General features: G+C 40.9%; 1 protein-coding gene across 1 annotated transcript in view; it reads left to right on the top strand.

Annotated features, from left to right (window-relative positions):
* Positions 1 to 15,846: 15,846 nt before the first annotated feature.
* The window catches only part of DMD (dystrophin), a 2,416,993-nt gene continuing 2,412,001 nt past the window's right edge, over positions 15,847 to 20,838 (top strand). The window contains exon 1 of the mRNA XM_075852742.1: positions 15,847 to 16,615. Within this exon, the coding sequence (XP_075708857.1) occupies positions 16,609 to 16,615 (7 nt within the window). The 5' untranslated portion in view covers positions 15,847 to 16,608. The remainder of the gene's footprint in view (positions 16,616 to 20,838) is intronic.

Below are 20,838 nucleotides of genomic sequence, written 5' to 3'. Positions count from 1 at the left end.
CAGCCATTACAAAATTCTGTAGGAGCATGTTCGATAACTTTATGATATGGAGAGTAAAGTAGTTCTTTCAAACTTTGTGTTGAAATTACACGTCCTTTAACCACAAGCATTGACCCGATGTTCTCTTTGAGGTCCTCAAAAATAATACATTTTGTATTGTTTTTTTAGGGGCCATTAGTTTATAAATTATATAAAAATATCAAATCACCTGTCAGCCTTCTTTTCCCCAGGGTAAATATATTTAGCTTTGACAACCTTTCTTTATCACTGAGATATTCCATATCTTGTATTAATTTGGTTCTCCTTCGTTGAAGTCTTGCCAACTCTCTGATATCTTTGTATGCACTGGTGCCCAAAACTGGACCGCATATTCAAAATGAGACTACACCAGTGCTTTATATCGGGGTAATATAATACTTTATTCTCTAGAAGCCATGCCTTTCCAAATGCAAGAGAATACCTTGCTAGCTTTTGATGCAGCAGACTGGCATTGCACGCTATAATTTAGTTGTAGATTCACCCAATAACATCCCCTTTATCTATCTATCTATCTATCTATCTATCTATCTATCTATCTATCTATCTATCTATCTATCTATCTATCATAAATATTGTAATGAATGGTATTTTCAATATACATAGGATTTAAGAGAACTGAATATCCATGGTCTATAGTAGGAGTCAAACTTCAAAGTTACTGGTTGAATTAGGGCTAATAACTGCCGTTAATTGTAGTGAATGGTCTTCTAGAAGGCTGGTCTACTTACAGAAGAGGTGAGGGGCCAATATACATAGGATATAAGAGAACTCAATATACATCACAGAAAAATCTAGACTGGGAGCCAAACATGGAAGTTACTGGGTGAATCATGGCTAATAACTGCACAAATGTCCTTACAGGTATTAATTAGTTTCACCCCTGAATAAAAGTATCTTTTAAAAAAAGAAATGAGATCACAAAAAAACAGAGAACATCTGTTGAATAAGGCTAGAGTTTCAAGGTTTTTGCCCATCATCAGTACATAGCATGATACTGTGTAGTTGAATGAGATGCCTTAGACGCAGCTCAGAGGGAGGGGTGGGGGGGGGGGGAGTTCTGGTTAGAAGGAATAGTGATTCATCTGTAGACAGCACTCTTTCTGGGATTTTGCCCCTCATCAGTACACTCTTCATTGACAACCAGTACTTCCCCTGAGCCACTCTAGCACAGCGAATGACAGAGGAGAGGAGCAGCATGGTCATGTATGAAGAAGGAATAGAAGGCAATTGTTGTGGCTGCTATCTAGGCATCTGTAAAATGGGCATATTACACACATGTCAGTGATTCTCGTTAAAAAAAAAAATACTTAAAATGCTGAACACATTTTTATATGTGATTTACTAGCTTTCTTTATAAATCTAAACATCAGTGAAGGCATTGTCATAAAAAAATATTGTTGCTATAATTATTAGGGTACTTACTTGTAGTGAAAAACTCATTGAATATAAAACTACCTGATAATGCTGACATATATTTTATTGAATGGACATGAATGAACAGTTTATGCATCCAGAGAGAGTGATGGGTGATTTACAATTTGCGAACACCCTTGAATATCAGGGGCTCTTGAGGCAGAAATATGTAGCCTTTTGTTCAATGCATTTTAATGTGCATTTGGCTGATATAAGCCAGTGTGTTTGTCTCTGGATGCTGGATGCCAGGATACCAGCCACTATAGCAATTGTAAGAGGGCTCCATAGGCTGAGAAAACATTATTTAGAGTGACTAACAAAATCCAGCCTTTCCTGAGAATATCATTATTCATTTTCAAGTTGTGGTATATAATTTCATGCAAAATACTTTACTTAATGATATATTCCTGACTGCAGTCAAAACATGTCAAATAATAGAAGTCTGTGTAGTTTTATAGTTAGAGAATGATCTAGCTTATAGCATTATCATTAACACTAATAACTATTTATAAAACATTATACCGACTTTGATTTGAAAGACGTACAAAGCATCTATTCATTTTCTTCTCTTCTAAATTGGCAAAATAAAATTTTGTGTCTACCACATTGAGATACCTGATTTCTATTTTCAGCTTTATTCAACTATCATTAAAATAAAACTATTTAGTTACAGACTATTACCATCCAATTAAAGGTATATTCAGTTGTTTATTCATATACTTTTATACAATATCCAAAAATGGTGGCAGCACTCTGCAAACACTAATGCCACATAAACACTATAAATAAATAATTATGCATTGCAGCTGCATCTACTTACAATAGTCAGGTTCTTAGTGCACATTTTGATCAAATTGTGTGAGCCCACCTACCACGACAAGGCGACCTCTATAAGGTTGGTCCATACACCCAGAACTGGGACTAAGCTTACATATACCTGGGGATGGTAGGAACCAGAATTAAACTAATTAAAATCACACAGGGCAGAATGGGAGGAGTGAAAGATCAACAATGGAGGCAGTCAACCCCACATAAATGCAATACATAAGAGACAACAAAATTTGATCAGCGCGTTCCAACAAAATGAAACAAAGCTTGTATACAGGTGCAAGGAAGCCTAAGACTGCAAAACAATACAATATCCAAAAATGGTGACAGCACGCTGCGAACACTAATTCCACCTAAACACTATAAATAAACATGCATTGCTGTTGAATCTACTTACAATAACGCACATTTTGATCAAATTGTGTGAGCCCACCTGCCACGACAAAGCAACCTCTATAACGTGGGTCCCTATGCTGCTCCTACCCCCAGAACTGGGACTAAGCATACATATACCTGGGGATGTACTCAAAAAAGCACAAAAACAGGCCATACTTACTAAATGGGCAGGTAGACAGAAGTTCCCAACAGGACGCATACATGTAAAAAATGCTACAGACCTGGGGATGTGTCACGGTACTGGGGCAGAGGCGTAGCTAGAAGGGGGGCAGAAGGGGTAGTGGTCCTGGGCCCACTGAGATGCTGGAGCCCAGGGGTGGGCTGGACCACAGTGTCATGTCCCAGTTTCAACTGTATCTATGTCCTCAGGACATAGATACAGTTGAATCCAATGATGGAGCAAAGACCCGTCACCTCCCTGCTCCAGCATTTATTGTGTAATTATGGCCGTGGGCGGCTCAACGCAGACAGGTGCGATGCAGTGACGTGATCGCGCCTGTCTGCGCTGAGTCACACATAGCACAGACTGGTGGAGTAGAGGAATCTCCTCCACTTGCCGTGGGAATAGGGATAGGTGAGTATTTATTTTATTATTTTTTTTAGTAGGCATTATAGGAGTATTATACAGGGTATGGGGGGCAGCTATGGGGGCATTATACTATATGGGGCAGTTATCAAGTCATTATACTGCATGGGGGCATTATACTGCATGAGGGCAGTTATGTGGGAATTATATTGTATGGGAGCAGCTATGGGGGCATTATACTGTATGGGGGCAGCTATAGGGGCATTACACTGTATGGGACAGCTATGGAGGCATTATAATGTCTGAGTGAAGCTATGAGGCATTAAACTGTAAGGGGGCAGCTATGGGGCATTATACAGTATGGAGCAGCTATGGGGGTATTACACTATGTGGGGGCAGGAATGGGGCATTATTCTGTGTGTGGGCACTATGGGCATTGTACTGTGTGGGCCAGCTAATGGGCATTATCCTGTGTGGGGGCATCTATGGGAGCAGTAACTTGTGTGGAGGACACTATGGGGCATTATACTGTGTGTAGGGCATATATAGGGGCATTATACTGTGTGGAGGCCAATATAGAAGCATTATACTGTGTGGGGGCCACTCTGGAAGCCTTTTACTGTGTAAAGGGCACTATAGGGGCATTATTCTACATGAGGGCACTATGAGTTCATTATTCTGTGTGGGTAGGCACTATAGTGTAGCTCACTATGCTACGCTGTTTCCATAACACCCATTCACTTATATGGAAGTTTACATAAACAGAGTAGCACAGCAAACTAAGCTGTTTACATAAGCCTGATCCTGCCGGATGTGCCTCTGCAGTTGTAAAAATGCCTTGCGGGGCCCATTCAGATGTGTCCCCCCCCCTGTGCTAAAACCCTAGTTACGCTTCTGTCCTGGGGTATGTGGACCCACTCGGCTGCTATGCCATAACGAAGTTACAGCTGACCAAACAACAGTCTATGCAAAAGTCTTAAGCACAAGTGTACCTTTAAGAGTCCAGACAGAGACAAGATGCAGCAGATGCTTTGGCACAGATGATTCGTGGCACAGATGTTGCTTGACATGACAGATGGCACCAGATGTGGCAAACTATAACAGACGTGGCAGGTGAGGCACACACAACTCCAACAACAGGCTTAGGCTCAGGAACAAACACAGCAACATGATACCGGATACGGGAAGCAGGATTCGGGAACACTGGGAGCAGGATACAACTAAGAGACCATCTGCAATATGAACATGGGTAGACAACAACAATGCTCAGGCAAGGAGGAAGAGGGCAGAGTACTTTTTATACAGCAGGGAATGTAGGGTTGGATAGAGAGCCTTTTGTAGGTGCGCGGGCTAGCCCTTTAAGGACGCACCTCAGCAGCAGCCGAGGACAGTACAGTGTGCCGGTATCTCAGAGGAGGGAGACGTCAGCATAAGCTCGTGGGTCTGCGGTGAGTAATGCCAATGGTCCGTGACCGTGGCGATAACAGGATGGTAGGAACCAGTATTAAACTAATTAAAATCACCCAGGGCAGAATGGGAGGAGTGCAAGATCAACAATGGGAGCAGTCAACTGCACATATATGCAATACATAAGAGACAACAAAATTTGATCAGCACATTCCAACAAATTCAGAGAAAACGTGTATACAGGTGCAAGGAAGCTTAAGGCCCCATGCACACGACCATAAAAATCATCCGTAATTGCAGACCGTATTTACGGTCCGCAATTACGGACCCATTCACTTCTATTGTTCATGGACGCCTTCCCTTTTATTTACAGGAAGGTGTCCGGGCCGTAGACGTGTACCGCAAAATATAAGACATGTCCTATCTTTTGATTTTTCCGGGCCGTGCTCCCCTACTTTGTAGGGGAGCACGGGCCGAAAATGCGGGTGTCTGTCAACGGCCGTCAACGGCCGGCGGTGCCTGCAGTCGCTGGATTCACATGAGCATGTTCGGTCCATAAAGGCCGGAACGTATTTTGGCCGCAAGTCCCGGACCGAACACACTGCAGGGAGCCGGGCTCCTAGCATCATAGTTATGTACGAGGCTAGGAGTCCCTGCCTCTCTGTGGAACAACTGTCCCGTACTGAAAACATGATTCCAGTACGGGACAGTTGTCCCGCAGCGAGGCAGGGACTCCTAGCGTCATACAAATATATACATATATTTATTTATTATAATTATTTTCATTTAGATGAGTATAAAGACCCATGCAGATGGCTGTAATATGGATTTGTGTTGTATGTATTTGTAATGTTTTGTTCCCATATAAATCCGTAAGAAAAAACTGATTGTGGCATGTTCCAGTGCATGCCATATTAGTGAGGCATCACTACTGGTCCATAATACAGACTCAAAGGACTCCATGTGCCGCTGTATAGGCTCTGTCAAAATCCGGATGTTTCCCTCACTGGTAAAGATCTGGTGTAAGTGGCCAAGAAAAGAATATAGCCACTGATCTCCTTCGATTTTTGGAAAATGTATTTATTATTTTTATATAGGGTATTATAAAACAGTGCCGAGGTACTTACCAGGAACTTTATTATTCCCTGCCTGAGTGTTTGTTTAGCAGGAAAGTAGATGCAACAATAACCATGTGGTTTTTTTTGGTGGCATTTTTCAATACGTCCTTTATGGTGTTTTTTACATGTATTTTTAGTAGTGTTTTTTAATTGTGAGCTTTTGTAAACCCATATAGAAAGCCTTATGCAGAAAATGCAGGGAAAATGCCATATCTTCAGTACGCTGCGCTTTGCTAAAATTGCCACTGACCATAAAAACGGCACTAAAATGCTACAAACCAAAATATTGTGTATGTAGACATTTTTATATTTTTACTATAAAGTTCTAACTAAATTCCCAGTCCCATAAGGTTTTTGCCATACATTTAGCATTAACCCAGGGAAAACCTTCTGAAGTATACGTTAAGTGTAGGATGTGACAAAAGTCTAATAGTGGTATTCAGCTTGCATAGGCTATTATGGCATCCATTTAATATATACAGTCTGAAAAGCTCATGACATATAAATTAAATGGAAGCTTGTAACAAATGCAACACAGTGGCATCTGTCACCCATAGGCTCCTATGTCAACAAAAAACCCTATACCAGGATTCCATTGCATGGAATAGCATAGCCCACTACGCTAATCTATATTCTTTTTTGCGATATATTGATGTATATATTGACGTAAGCCTCCTAAGGAAGGCTTTAATGACACGATTTCGGCCTAATGTAACCCCATGGACACGTTTAGCGTGTGTCCTGGGAGCTTTCTTGGTGTACACACTTAATGATGTGAACATGGCGTAACATCTGGCCATATCGTTTTAGCACCCCCCCCCCCATAAAATGCTGTTAAACGCTGTCTGTGTAACCAGTCTATATAGTATAAGGTGATTTGATCTTGAGAACATCTAAAAAATATTCTAAAACACTTCACTTCAACTAAAATAATGACAAAAATGTTCTATGAAAGCAGACACAACAAAGGAAACAAAGGTCAGCAATGAGAAGCAGTCAGATGCTCCTTCAGTGTTGAAAATGACATAGTCTGTACTGCATAGTGAGTGCATTTTCATATTCATTACAGTCTGGCAGGAAATAATTTTACAAAAGTCTAGATTATTTCCCTAATAGTATAGTATTCTAAATTCTAGTATTATATGATTTGTAATAAATATGTAGTCTATCTGTCAAATAGTGTACGTTTTTCTGCTTATCTCCTGTGCCAAAAATTACTAGACCACCATTGGTTATATCTTTGGTTAATCCTTCAAATACAACAATTACTATATAGAAAATAATTTCACATGATCTAAAGAGGCAGAGTCTGGTAAAATTGTGGACATAGTTACACATATGTCTGAGAAAAATAAATTAGACATCTAATGCAGAATATCAGTATACTATATATAAAAAACAAGAGTTAACATAATAATAATAATAATAATAATAATAATAATAATAATACATAAAGTGTGCTGTTTATGTCTGCCCCTTATATGGGCTCTGGTGCTTCATATTTTTAGCTTTGTTTCTCAATTGTCTTCATTATCCATTATATCCTTAAGGCCATTTTACACTGGGCAATTATCGGGCAGGCAAGCATTCACAGAACGCTCGTTCCAGGGCAACGATCAGCCGATGAACGAGCAAACACAGATTCTTCATTGTTCTCCCCCAGATAAGTGGTGCCAGAGTGGTCCTGCTGCTGGTCACTCAATCTTCCAACAACAAAGCCAAAATTTCATGCTAATAGTAGAGCATGCTAATTGAGTGTTGATATTGCTGGCTGCACTCCCTGTGCCTAAAGAAGGAGAGATTTAATCTCAAAATACAAAAGCATTAGTTAACCATTAGAATTGTAAAACGATGAAAAAAAACTCCTGTGGGAAAAGATACTTGGCAGAATATGTGGATACATTTAAGAATGGGTAAAATATTTTCCTTGAGTGATATTATAGCCAGGATTAGGGCATGCCCAGACGTGGCGGATTTCTTCTGCCACTGTCCGCATCAATGGCTTTGCCTAAAATGGGCATTAAATTGATGCGGACTAGCCGTTGCGTATTTGCGTATTGAGGGGAAGAGGGCTTCCCTTCTCTCTATCAGTGCAGGATAGAGAGAAGGGACAGCCCTTTCCCTAGCAAAAGTAACAGAAATTCATACTTACCCGGCCATTGTCTTGGTGACGCGTCCCTCTTTCGGCATCCAGCCCGACCTCCCTGGATGACGCGGCAGTCCATGTGACCGCTGCAGCCTGTGATTGGCTGCAGCCATCTCTTGGACTGAAACGTCATCCTGGGAGGCCGGACTGGAGAAAGAAGCAGGAAGTTCTCGGTAAGTAGGAACTTCTATTTTTTTTACAGGTTGATCTATATTGTGATCGGATACTGCCGATCGCTTAACTCTTTCAGCACCCTGGACAGTGACTATTTACTGACGTCGCCTAGCAACGCTCCCGTAATTATGGGTGCACACACGTAGTCACCCGTAATTACAGGAGCCCCATTGACTTCCTCAGTCTGGCTGTAGACCTAGAAATACACATAGGTCCAGCCAGAATGAAGAACTATCATGTTAGTAAAACCAATACGCTCTGCAGCACACATAACATCTGCGGACTTCATTGCGGAATTTTGAATCTCCATTGAAGTCAATGGAGAAATTCCGCAATGAGTCCGCAACAAGTCCGTTACATGTCCGCAACAACCATTGTATGCTGCGGACACCAAATTCCGCGCCGCAGCCTATGCTACGCAGCGGAATTGTACGCAACGTGTAAACGAACACAACTAAAAAGCTGTGGAAGGCAATGGAGAAACGTTTACGCTGCGGATTTCCGCTGCGGACTGTCTGCAGCGGAATTCCAAAGCAATTCTGCTACGTGTGGTCATGCCCTTACTGGTAATAATGTGGAATGTTGATTGAGGAATATGTAGGGGGTCAGGAAGGTTTTTTTCAGATCTATGGAAATTGTACTATTCAAGGTTTCTGCAGTCCTCTCCACTCCACTGGAGATTTATGGCATGTTCACACGTGGCGGAATTGCTGTGAAATTCCGCTGCGGACAGTCTGCACAGGACACCTTTTTAGTTATGTTCGTGCAGACGTTGCGGACAACTCCGCTGCGGACCATAGGCTGCGGTGCAAAATTTGGTGTCCGCAGCATACACTGGCTGTTGCGGACTTGGCGTACTTGTGGCGTACGCAATGAAATCCGCAGATGTTATGTGTGTTGCGTTGCGGATTGCTTTCGCGAACAGGGTATTTCAGCACTCTGGCTGAACCTATGTGTTTCGAGGTCTATAGCCAGACTGAGATGGAATGTTTTAAAAGAGAGCAGAATGGTACTCTTCACCAGAATACGCAACGGCTAATCCACAGCAATTTACTTCACATTTTAGGCAAAGGCGCAACAGAATCTGCAACACAGATTATGTGTGGCATTGATGCGGACAGTGTCTGCAGAATTCTGCCACGTCTGAACAAGCCCTTATAAGTAAGAAAGTTTAAGGCCACATTCAGACGTGGCAGAATTTTTCTTCTGAAAATGTTGATGCAGATTCTGGGGAATTACGCAGCGAATTTGCAGCAACATTTGCATATTTGACAGGTTATTCAGACGTTGCAGATATCACAGTGGACTTGCCACAGATTTCAGTTTTTGCATTGAAGTCCGCAGTGAATTTCCGCTGCTTCTCCGCAACATAATGTGCATGCTGCGGAGGGGAAAGTCTGTACCGCAGCCTAATTTCCGCACAGTTACTTTCCACAACGTTTGAACTAAGTTTCCTAAAAATGTTATGAAACAAATGTAAAAAACGGCTGCTGCAGAATTCCACTGAGGGCTGTCCGCAGCGAATTTCAACAGCAATTCCGCCACGTCTGAACGTGGCCTAACCAGTTCAGGACCGGGCTATTTTGAGCCTTCAGGACCAGATACCGTTTAGCCATTTTTAGCATGCATTAGTTAAATGGCTATAACTTTTTTATTTGTTGGGCTAGCGACATGATTTTTGCAATTTTTTTTGTAGACAAAGCAGGTTTCTTTTTTTTATAAGTTCTATACACATCCTTTTCACTATTTTGGAGATTTCAGGGCATGTTCACACGTGGCGGAATTGCTGTGGAATTCCGCTGCGGACAGTCCGCACTGGAAATCCTTAGCAGACGGTCTGTCTATTGGTTTCCACACCTTTTTAGTTATCTTCGAGCAGACGTTGTGGACAACTCCGCTGCGGACCATAGGCTGCGGTGTGGAATTTGGTGTCCGCAGCATACACTGGCTGTTGCGGACTTGATGCGTACTTGTGGCAGAATTTCTCCATTGACTTCAATGGAGTTGAAAAGTTACGCAATGAAATCCTGGTCCTGGCTGGACCTATGTATTTCGAGGTCTATAGCCAGACTGAGATGGAATATTTTAAAAGAGAGCAGGATGTACTCTTCACCTGAATCTGCAACGACTAATTTTACTTCACATTTTAGGCAAAGGCGCAATGGAATCTGCAACGCAGATTATGTGCGGCATTGATGCGGACAGTGTCTGCAGAATTCTGCCACGTCTGAACATGCCCTCAGGCTTAAAGTTTGAAAATAATAGTAGAAAAAAATCTATTTTAGGGTAATTGGGTCAGGGCTAGTGTTACGGCAATGATTGGCAGGGGGTGACTTTTTTTTGGAGTATTTTATTGTTACGTTTTTTTACCATTTATTTTACTTTTATTTTTTTATTATTATGGTCTATCCCTCAAAGGTCAGAAAAGACCTTTGGGGGACTTTATTTTTTTTTATTTTACACCTTATTTTCCACTGTAACTGGGGCTGCATCAGCCCTCTTATAGTGACTATTTTTTAAATGCGTTTTTAGTACAGCCAGATATTACATTAAAGTCTATAGAAAAATGTCAAATGCACTACATACAACAACGTTGTGGTTTGTGGCATTTTTGAAAACAATTTTGTGGTCAATGATGTTTTTCTTCCAAACGCAGCATGTTCTGCGTATGGCATTTTTTCAGGTGTTTTTTTTCCCATAGTCTTCTCTATAGGACTTAAAAAACAGCAGAAAAATGCATATACAAAATGAGGGGCTGTATGGCACTATCTACAGGGGGGCTGTATGACGCTATCTAGAAGGGGAAGGTGGGGGCACTATCTACAGGGGCTTGTATGGGGCTATCTATAGGGGGGCTGTATGGCACTATCTACAAGTGGGAGGTGGGGCGCTATCTACAGGGGTGGTCGGTATGGCGCTATCTACAGGGGGCTGTATGGTGCTATCTTCAAGTGGGGGGCACTATCTACTGGGGGGACTGTATGGTGCTATCTACAAGGGGGGCTGTATTGCACTATCTACAAGGGAGAGGTGGGGGCGCTATCTACTATGGGAGACTGTCTTGCACTATCTACAGGGTGGGTCTGTATGCTCTATCTACAAGTAGGGAGCGCTATCCAATGGGGATACTGTATGACACTATCTACAGGGTGGGGCTGTATGACACTATATACAAGGGGGGCTATATGGCACTATCTACAAGGGGGAGGTGGGGCATTATCTACAGAGGGGTTGTATGGCAATGTCTACAAGGGGCTGTATGGCACTATCTTCAAGGGGGAGGTGGGGGCACTATCTACTGGCGGCTGAATGGCACTATCTACAAGGGTGAGGTGGGGGCACCATATACAGGGGGACTGTATGGCACTTTCTACAAGGGGGTGCTGTATGGCGCTGTCTACAAGGGGGAGGGGGTGTTCTCTACAGGGGAGGAAGTGTGGTACTTTCTACAAGGGGGGCTGTATAGCACTGTCTATAGGGGGCTGTATTAGCACGGTCTATAGGTGGGGCTGTATAGCACTGTCTACAAGGAGGGTTGTATAGCAGAATCTACAGGGGGGCTGTATGGCACAATCTGCAAGGGGGCACTATCTACAGTTGGGCACTATCTACAAGGGGGTGCTGTGTGTGGCACCCAGGGGTGGGGAACCCAGTCAAAAGTTTGTCATGGGGCCCAGTCTTTCCTTGTTACACCCCTGCCACTGACCACAAAACTGCCTTAAAAACACCACAAATTAAAACACAGTTGTGTGTAGTGCATTTGATATTTTACTATGGACTTTAATATAACATCTAGCCACAGTAAAAAAAAAAAAAAGCACGAAAAATGCAGCAAAATCCAGCTAAGAAAAACACCATTGAAAATGCTATAAAAAAATGCAGCAAAATGCTATGTATGAATCCAGCCTAAGGAGAAAAAAAAAGCAAATAATTATTTTTAAGTGTGTCATATGTATTACACCGGTTATTATGGCCATGTTCCATACCTCTCATGCTTAACAGTCATTTGTATGTCTAGTCATTCACATATCAACATGCTACAGCTTTAACTATTTAGTTGCAAGTGAAAAGGACAGCCTATACTTCAGGAAACAAACTGGCTAGTATTCAAGTACTCACTGCAATAAAATATCTTTAATGCAGTTGTCCAGGATTAAAAAAGCATGTCTGTTTTCTTTATAAAACAGTACCACACCTTTTTACACAGGTTGTCGGAGGTATTGTCGCACAGCCAGGTACACTTCAATTGATTGATCTGCAAAACCAGATGCTGTTTGAGGGAGAAAGCAGACATTTTTTGGCGAGTTTTTTGGCACGGAAACCGCATTGTAAAACGCGCCAAAAAACTGCCGAAAATGCCTCCCACTGATTTCAATGAAAGGCCGAGGTGTTTTTTTTCCGCAAGCGGTAAAACCGTCTCGCGGGAGAAAGAAGGGACATGCCTTATCTTCGGGCGTTTATGCCTCTGACCTCCCATTGACATCAATGGGAGGCAGAGGAAGCGTATTTCGTGGCATTTTTTGCCCACGGCGCTCAATGTCCGTGGGTGAAACGCAGCAGGCAGAGGAAAATCTGCCTCAAACGTCCAAACGGAATTTTGAGGCTGATTTTCCTCCTGCAAAAAACTCAGTGTGAACCCAGCCTAATGGGAAATATATCCAAAATAAGGACATGACATTGGGTTTCAGGTAATCTAGTGATTTACGTTGGATTTACACGCACAGATTTCTGACCAATTAGACCGATCTTACAAATGCTGAAATTGGTCTGACTTGGCCATTTACACACAAAGATATTTTGTTAGGTTAGAACCATTTCTCATCTTCCTCATCTGTTATCATCTATAATGGAGTAGCCTTTAAAATATCTTTCAGATGCTGTTTACACGCCACAATCATTGTGATTGGTAGACACATTTTTATGCATGTCAGATCAGTTCTAGAAGATGAGACAGATTTCAATCAGATCATTTGACCATTTACACGCAAAGTTAGACTGAAAATGGTAAAAGCATTCTAAAGACCTTTTTACACAGGCCAATGATCCGGTGAAGGTTTCTCTTATGAAAGCTCGTTTCCAATCATTTCCCTGGGTAAACAGGGCAAAGATCAGCCAATGAACAAACAAATGATCATTCATCGGCTGTTCACATCTTTTATGCGGACCTCAGAATGTTTGCCAGAGGGCAGCAAATCCAGATGTGCTGCCGACATGATGCAAATAAATGGGGACAAACTGTCGTAGTAACGATAGTTCGTCCCCATACATTACCGACGATTGCTCCTTGTGAATGAAGTTAATGAGCGACGATCGATGTTCTGTATCGTGGATTAGAACTTGTTTTCTCAGCCAGTATCGGGCCATTTAAAAGGACCTTAAAGAGGCTCTGTCACCAAATTATAAGTGCCCTATCTCCCACATTATCTGATCTGCGCTGTAATGTAGATAACAACAGTGTTTTTTATTTTGAAAAACAATAATTTTTGAGTAAGTTATGAGCAATTTTAAATTTATGCTAATTAGTTTCTTAATGCTCAACTGGGCGTTTTTAACTTTTGACCAAGTGGGTGTTGTAAAGAGAAGTGTATGATGCTGACCAATCAGCGTCCTATACTTCTCTCCATTCATGTCCATTTGTGCTCAGCACAGCATGTTCTAGCGAGATCATGCTGTGCTGTCACATACACCCACATTAACTTTACTGAAGTGTCTTGAGAGTGAATAGACATCACCTCCAGCCAGGACGCGATGTCTATTCACACTCCCAACATTTCGGTAAAGTTTGTGTGGGACTTAATCACAGCACAACACGCTGTGAATAACATCATAGCTGTGCTGTGTGATTGTCCCACAAAAACTTTACCGAAGTGTCGGGAGTGTGAATAGACATTGCGTCCTGGCTGGAGGTGATGCCTATTCACTCTCAAGACACTTCAGTAAAGTTAATCTGGGTGTATATGACAGCACAGCGTGATCTCGCGAGATCATGCTGTGCAGTGAATACAAATGGACATGAATGGAGAGAAGTGTATGACACTGATTAGTCAGCGTCATACATTTCTCTTTACAACACTTACTTGGTCAAAAGTTAAAAAAACGCCCAGTTGGGCATTAAGAAACTAGTTAACATAAATCTAAAATTTATCGTTTTTCAAAATGAAAAACACTGTTGTTATCTACATTACAGTGCCGATCGCATTATGTAGGAGATAGGGCACTTATAATGTGTTGACAGATCCTCTTTAAGGGCATGTTCAGACGTGGCAGAATTTTTCCGCTGCAAATGTTACTGCAGATTTGCGGCAATAATGCAACAAATCTGCAGCACCATTTCCATATTTGACAGGTAATTCAGACGTTGCGGATATTACAGCGGACTTGTTGCAGATTTCAGTTTTTGCAATGCAAAGGCCGAAATCCGCAGTGAAATTCCGCTACTGCTCCACAACAAAATGTGCATGCTGTGGAGGGAAAAATCTGCACCGCAGCCTAAATTCCGCACAGTTATTTTCTGCAACGTCTGAACTAAGTTACCTAAAAATGTATAGAAACCAATGTAGATTCTGTTGCGGCTTTGCCTAAAATGGGCATTAAATTGATGCGGACTAGCCGTTGCATATTGAGATGAAAGTACTTCCCTTCTCTCTATCAGTGCAGGATAGAGAGAAGGGACAGCCCTTTCAGTAGTAAAAGTAAAAGAAATTCATACTTACCCGGCCGTTGCATTTGTGACGCGTCCCTCTCTTGACATCCAGCCCGACCTTTCAGGATGACGCAGCAGTCCATGTGACCACTGCAGCCTGTGATTGGCCTGTGATTGGCTGCAGCCGTCACTTGAACTGAAACGTCATCCCAGGAGGCTGGACTGGAGGAAGAAGCAGGGAGTTCTCAGTAAGTAGGAACTTCTATTTTTTTTACAGGTTGATGTATATTGTGATCGGAAGTCACTGTCCAGGGTGCTGAAACAGTTACTGACGATCGTTTAACTCTTTCAGCACCCTGCACAGTGACTATCTCCTGACGTCGCCTAGCAACGCTCCCGTAATTACGGGTGCACACACGTAGTCACCCGTAATTACAGGAGCCCCATTGACTTCTATGTGCTTGCCCGTGCCGTAATAACGGCCCGTGATTACGGGCGTTTTTACGTTAGTGTGCATGAGGTCTCAGTCTGGCTGTAGACCTAGAAATACATAGGTCCAGCCAGAATGAAGACATGTCATGTTCGTAAAACAAATACGCTACGCAACACACATAACATCTGCAGACTTCATTGCAGAATTTTGACTCTCCATTGAAGTCAATGGAGAAATTCCGCAATGAGTCCGCTTCAAGTCCGCAACAACCAGTGCATGATGCGGACACCAAATTCCGCACCGCAGTCTATGGTCCGCAGCGGAGTTTTCCGCAACGTGTAAACGAACCTCACTAAAAGGCTGTGGAAAGCAATGGAGAAACGTGTACGCTGCGTATTTCCGCAGTGGACTGTCCGCAGCGGAATTCCAGAGCAATTCCGCAACGTCTGGTCATGCCCTAATACAACTTTGAGCCATTCTCTTGCAGTCTTAAAAATAACCCTTATCGCATACAGTACTTCAGAGTTTCCATAGATGGCATTAGAAACATATTTATTAATTCCTGGAAACATAAGATGTGACACAAGTGCCTGTGATTTTAAAGCATGTAGGTCACCACCGTCAGCGATCGTGCTTACTGCTTCATGTCCTGATGGAATATTAATTGGCCATTTTGTCTTGCCTCGCACTCCTGCCACTCATTCCTTCTCCGAGTAAAAAGGAGGCATGACATCCAACCTTTATTCTGTTTTATATTTACATCAGCATAGTGTATTACATCTCAGTCTTGATTTCTTGCGAAGCTTCTTCCTCTGCCAGCGATCCACTTTCTCCTAGTTATTATGAAGAACTGTCTCATCTACCAGAAATGAAAACATCCACCAAGGATGCTGCATATCCAACAAGTCATATGATCTGTGACGACTCCTGATTTTATCACTGTGTAGTTTACTTGGATTATCAGCGTATATCTGTCTGTTACAGCAAGTAATACAAGAAGCCACTCCTCTTATATAAAAAAAAATTAAAAATTAAACAGCTCCGAGTCATGCCAGCCAATAGAACTGGAAGAATCGTGGGATTTAAAACAGATTTGCAGAGGCAGAGCCTTCGTGGTTCCGACAGGAGGAATGCTTGTTAAATGAACGCTGCTTCTTTTTTGCTCGTGTGAGCTTGCAGCAAGAATTAGCTTTGTGAGCCCGACGTATCAGATTAAGTCGCTGGTTACCACACCGACGGTGTAGCAGCTGCATAATAAATGACGGTGAGAATCATGTTAGGCATGCTCACCTAACCTAACTTGAATCATGCGTGAGGGGAGCTATTGGAATTCAAATAGACTTTCTTGTTCCCAGCAGTCGGCAGTAATAGAATGCTTTGTGGAAGATGACAGATGCAGGGAAAAGATGCTGTTTTGCACTATCTTGATTTGTTACAGCAGCCAACTTATTGGCATGATGGAGTGACAAGCAAAAAGCAGCTGGCATGGAAGGTAGGATTAGCAAAGTCATCTTTATCATTATGAATGTAATAACAAACTGACTGTGACAAAGACTATGCTAAAATGCTCATAGTAGATGATGGGAGATAAACTCTGTGACTGTGTTTATTCTGTGTGTTAACCATTGTCTTTGGCATAGCTGGTACAGACTACTCAGGGAATTTTCTGTTAAAGGGTTAAGTGAAGAAGTGTGTCTTAAAAGTCGGTGTAGGGGTAGCGCCAGCTTAAATGTCAATAGATTCACCTAGTGCAGCAACAGCAGCCTCTGTACAAGATAATGCCAGCTACTAGGAGGAATTCTTCAATGATGTACATGTTGTAATCTACAAATAACTCAGTATTATCCTGAGCTCCAGAACAATAACCCCCTGCCTTGTTTTTTTTCCCACTTGTCACAATACTAAGCTGCATCCGGGGTTTCCTTTTTGATTTATTCTGCATGTGTTCTGCCATTATTTAGTTGTTAGGATCACTATTCTATAGAAAGAAAGACAAGACTGGCTTCCTGCAGGTTTATCCAGCAACTCTAACATCTGTCTCTTCTATTGAACTGGATTCACGTTTAGCCAACTTGATGTCTTCCCAGCTGCTCTATTATTTGCTTGCTTTATTAAGGATCTTAATTTATGTGTGTCCAACTCTATCAAATATAAGATTAAGTGACAGACAACGGAATGTCCTATAACAGCCAAATAAGTTGTTATTTCTACTGACTGATTACTTTTTGCATTTGTATAAGTTCCATAAAGACTTCTCATGATGTGACCCTCTTAGTATGTAAAATGGGGATTCTGTGATATTTCATTATTAAAATGCTTGGAGGAGTAGCTAGCAATTTCGCATGTGGTTTCTTCTCTCCAGAGCTTGATTTGTAACAACAGGTGATCATTTATAGGAGAACTTATCAAGAGTTGTGTTTTAATATAACACTTATAATTAAAATGTCACTACAACTTAAGACCACTGAGCAGCAAATGACACAGTTTGCAGCTAACTATATGTTTTTAAGCTGACATGACGCTCAACAACTTAACACTTATGTGTATTGTATTCTGAAATGCTTATTACTAGGTGCAAGACTATGCATAGCTTGGTATACATCTACTTGTAATGTGTTTGTCAATAATGGCAGAGGAATAAAATACTGTTGATGGAAATTAGCAACCCCTGGCCCAATATATGATTATTCTGTGTTGTTGTTGTTTTTTTTATTTTAGACTCATTGGATTGAGCTTTGTTTGCCTTGACTTGTCTTGTAAATAACCTTTATCGTGGCTTAGCTCATTTGGAATTCATTTATTATTAATTGACTTCACTTTCTCTCTCTAACTCAACTGACTGAGTGACCAAATAGCAATCGCATTTTCAGATACAGCATATGCACTCGTCTTGGCTAACTTAGAATGAGTGATACAATATTGTGACACTTACAATATTTTTACCATGCTGATTTAGAAATGCTTGGTAACCATGTCAGGATTTCAGCATCTGCTCTTTTCGTTTTTAAAGTACTGACAAAATGTTCTCTCTCTCAAAAGCTGTTTAAACAGTATTGATTTAATTCAAGCAAAGAACATGTCGTACCCCTTTTTCTCGGTGTGCCCCATCATCTTGTTCCTTATGTGAAGTAACTGAATGAAATGGTTAAAGCTGTGCTTACTTGATACAATGAATCTTTCTTCCCATACAAAGCGTTATTGCTTTCCATGTTTCTTGTGCATTGATCAAGTAATGTTAATAATTTGCTTTGCTGCCCTGCTAAACTAATTTCCTCTTCTAATGAACATCACAAAGTACTTTTCTTGACCCAGAAACTGTAACATTTGTTCGTTTTAAGTGGCCTGATTCATGTTCATTTTCCAGGTACATAAAAACCACTAGAGGTTGCTAGTTGTTGTCAATTTTTCAAACTTCTAGACAAACAAATTGTAAAATAAATTCTTAAGCAAAAGCATTATGGACTTTTTCCTTCATTAAGATGCATATGGCTCACCCGTAAAAACTGTGCTGATATGCAGTGGTAATGTATACTGTATATACTCTGGTGTCAACAAATGCATTTATAAGATAACTTGCAACTGCAATAGTTTACGGAAAAGTTGTTTAATTATATTCTTTGTATCTATTATTGTAAACAATGTTAGCGGTAGATCTCATTTGCCATTGTATGCCATCTATAAAAAAAAAAGGATTGCTTTGAAATGGTAGATATGATATAAGATGACTTGACTTCTCATCTTTATTTGTTCCAAAAGGAACAGAAGTACAAAAGGTCAAGCTGACAACTTTGAACACTTGAATTTTTATGCAAACAACATATCATTCATGTGAAAAAGATATTACTTAGCAACATAGATTGTGGCACAGCTTCTAGAGGTGAAGCAACAGTAGGATATAATAGCTAATGCAATGTAACATCATTATATGTATTGAACACACTTAAATTACTTTACTGGGCACCAAAAATCGAATATTTAAAACCTTTAAGGGCGAGCTTGCGGTATGTCAAAGATATATATAGTGAAGTCTGCAATCTCAGACTACCACTTATTTCCATAACAACAACATTCTTCAGAGCACTAAAAAAAATGATGACACTGCTAAGAGCTTCATGTTATTGGCTATACAAATAAATGGTAATGTTTTGTTCGATTTCTAGTAACAGGAATCTATGAGTAACGCCAAAGGGGCTTGAGGGTTTTATAGAGCTCTTTCCTTCTGGACATCAGTGGTGGTCCCAGATCACAGACTTCGCCAATGTGATCTCCTCACATGTATCTTTAAACTATCAGAGATCATGTTGACTGGATTTCCCCTTTAAATGGTGGTATTCATGGGATATTTCAAATACTCAATATTACACAAACAGTCTTCAAATATGTTTTGTCAATGACATGGTCAAAATTGGATTCCAGTCATGTCTGCCTGTAAAAGAGGTACATTTGAATGGTAATATATCTCAATGCCCATAGTTCATGTGGTGACAACGCATTGTCTGGCTTTACTTTTCATAGCCCGTGCTCCTCATAGTTTTATAGGTAAAAAAAAAGATATGCCATGCAGGGTAATAAGATGCTATGGTAAATGCCACATGTCTATATAGTTACTGTAGATGTTTTTAAACTTACCCCTGTCATCATTAATTTCTTTGTATTAAACTAGGAGGCTCCCATTAAGTCATAAGACAGGGCTTGGGACACCATTAAAATGGAAATCTATCAAAATAAAAAAATCATCTAATTTTTCAGAGCCTCGTTAAATAAACCGCCTGGTTGGTTTCTATGAGCAACTCCTTAAATAAACACTAAATTGTCAAACTATTTATGCTAACCTAATTGTTTACTTTAATATAGATTAATTTAGTCATTTACTAAATGTTAAAATGTAGATGTTTTATCCCTGCACTTTCTGTGTGAAGTTACTGCCACTAGGTGTCTCCCTACCTGTAATCTGCTGTCCACGCCCTGTTGTCAAGGAAAGTCCGCCCCTAGCTACAAAGCAGAATTGACAGACTGAAGGAAGTTGTGGGTGTGTCGCTCCACGATTCATTCATTTATTTATATATATATATATATATATATATATATATATAGATAGATTTATAATGGAGTTCATACTAACTGCAGGTGTATTGAAACGTAACTTTAATTTAGTCTTTTAAAATAAATTTTTCTACCACAAAATAACAATTTCAATAACAGTTTTGGTTACAAAAGCTGTGGTATGATTAGCCATTTTGTGTATATTTTTATATTGCTGCTTTTTGAATCTTATTTGTAAATATGTCCCCAATGATGCGGTAAAGCTCAAACCCTCCAAATAGACATTATTTTTGTATAGGTCAATATTTACTGAAGTGACACACTGCAACAAATTGCTGTAGCTGCATGAAACCGCTATAAATAACATTCACGTAAGTTTCCTCAGGGGTCTTTGCACACAACAGTGTCTATGACACTGTTTGCTGGATGATATTTCCTATTTATGTTTTGGCCAACCTATCACAATAAAGGTACCATCCCTTGTGACTTGGCCTAATGACGTGTACATCTGCCATTGTTCAGCCCCAGGGGACACGGATAATACAGCTTTGCCGACCATACCCAAATGACAAACAAACATGTCAACAAATGCCAGCTGTGAGGCACTGCCGCCTCATCTCACAATTGCAGGCCTATCGTAGCATGCCTGTTATCATTGGTCAAAGGCTGTGT

Source organism: Rhinoderma darwinii, chromosome 2 (genome assembly GCF_050947455.1).
Source record: "Rhinoderma darwinii isolate aRhiDar2 chromosome 2, aRhiDar2.hap1, whole genome shotgun sequence".
Lineage (NCBI taxonomy): Eukaryota > Metazoa > Chordata > Amphibia > Anura > Rhinodermatidae > Rhinoderma > Rhinoderma darwinii.
Note: the sequence above shows the minus strand (reverse complement) of the source record. Positions and strands in the feature narration are given on the sequence as shown.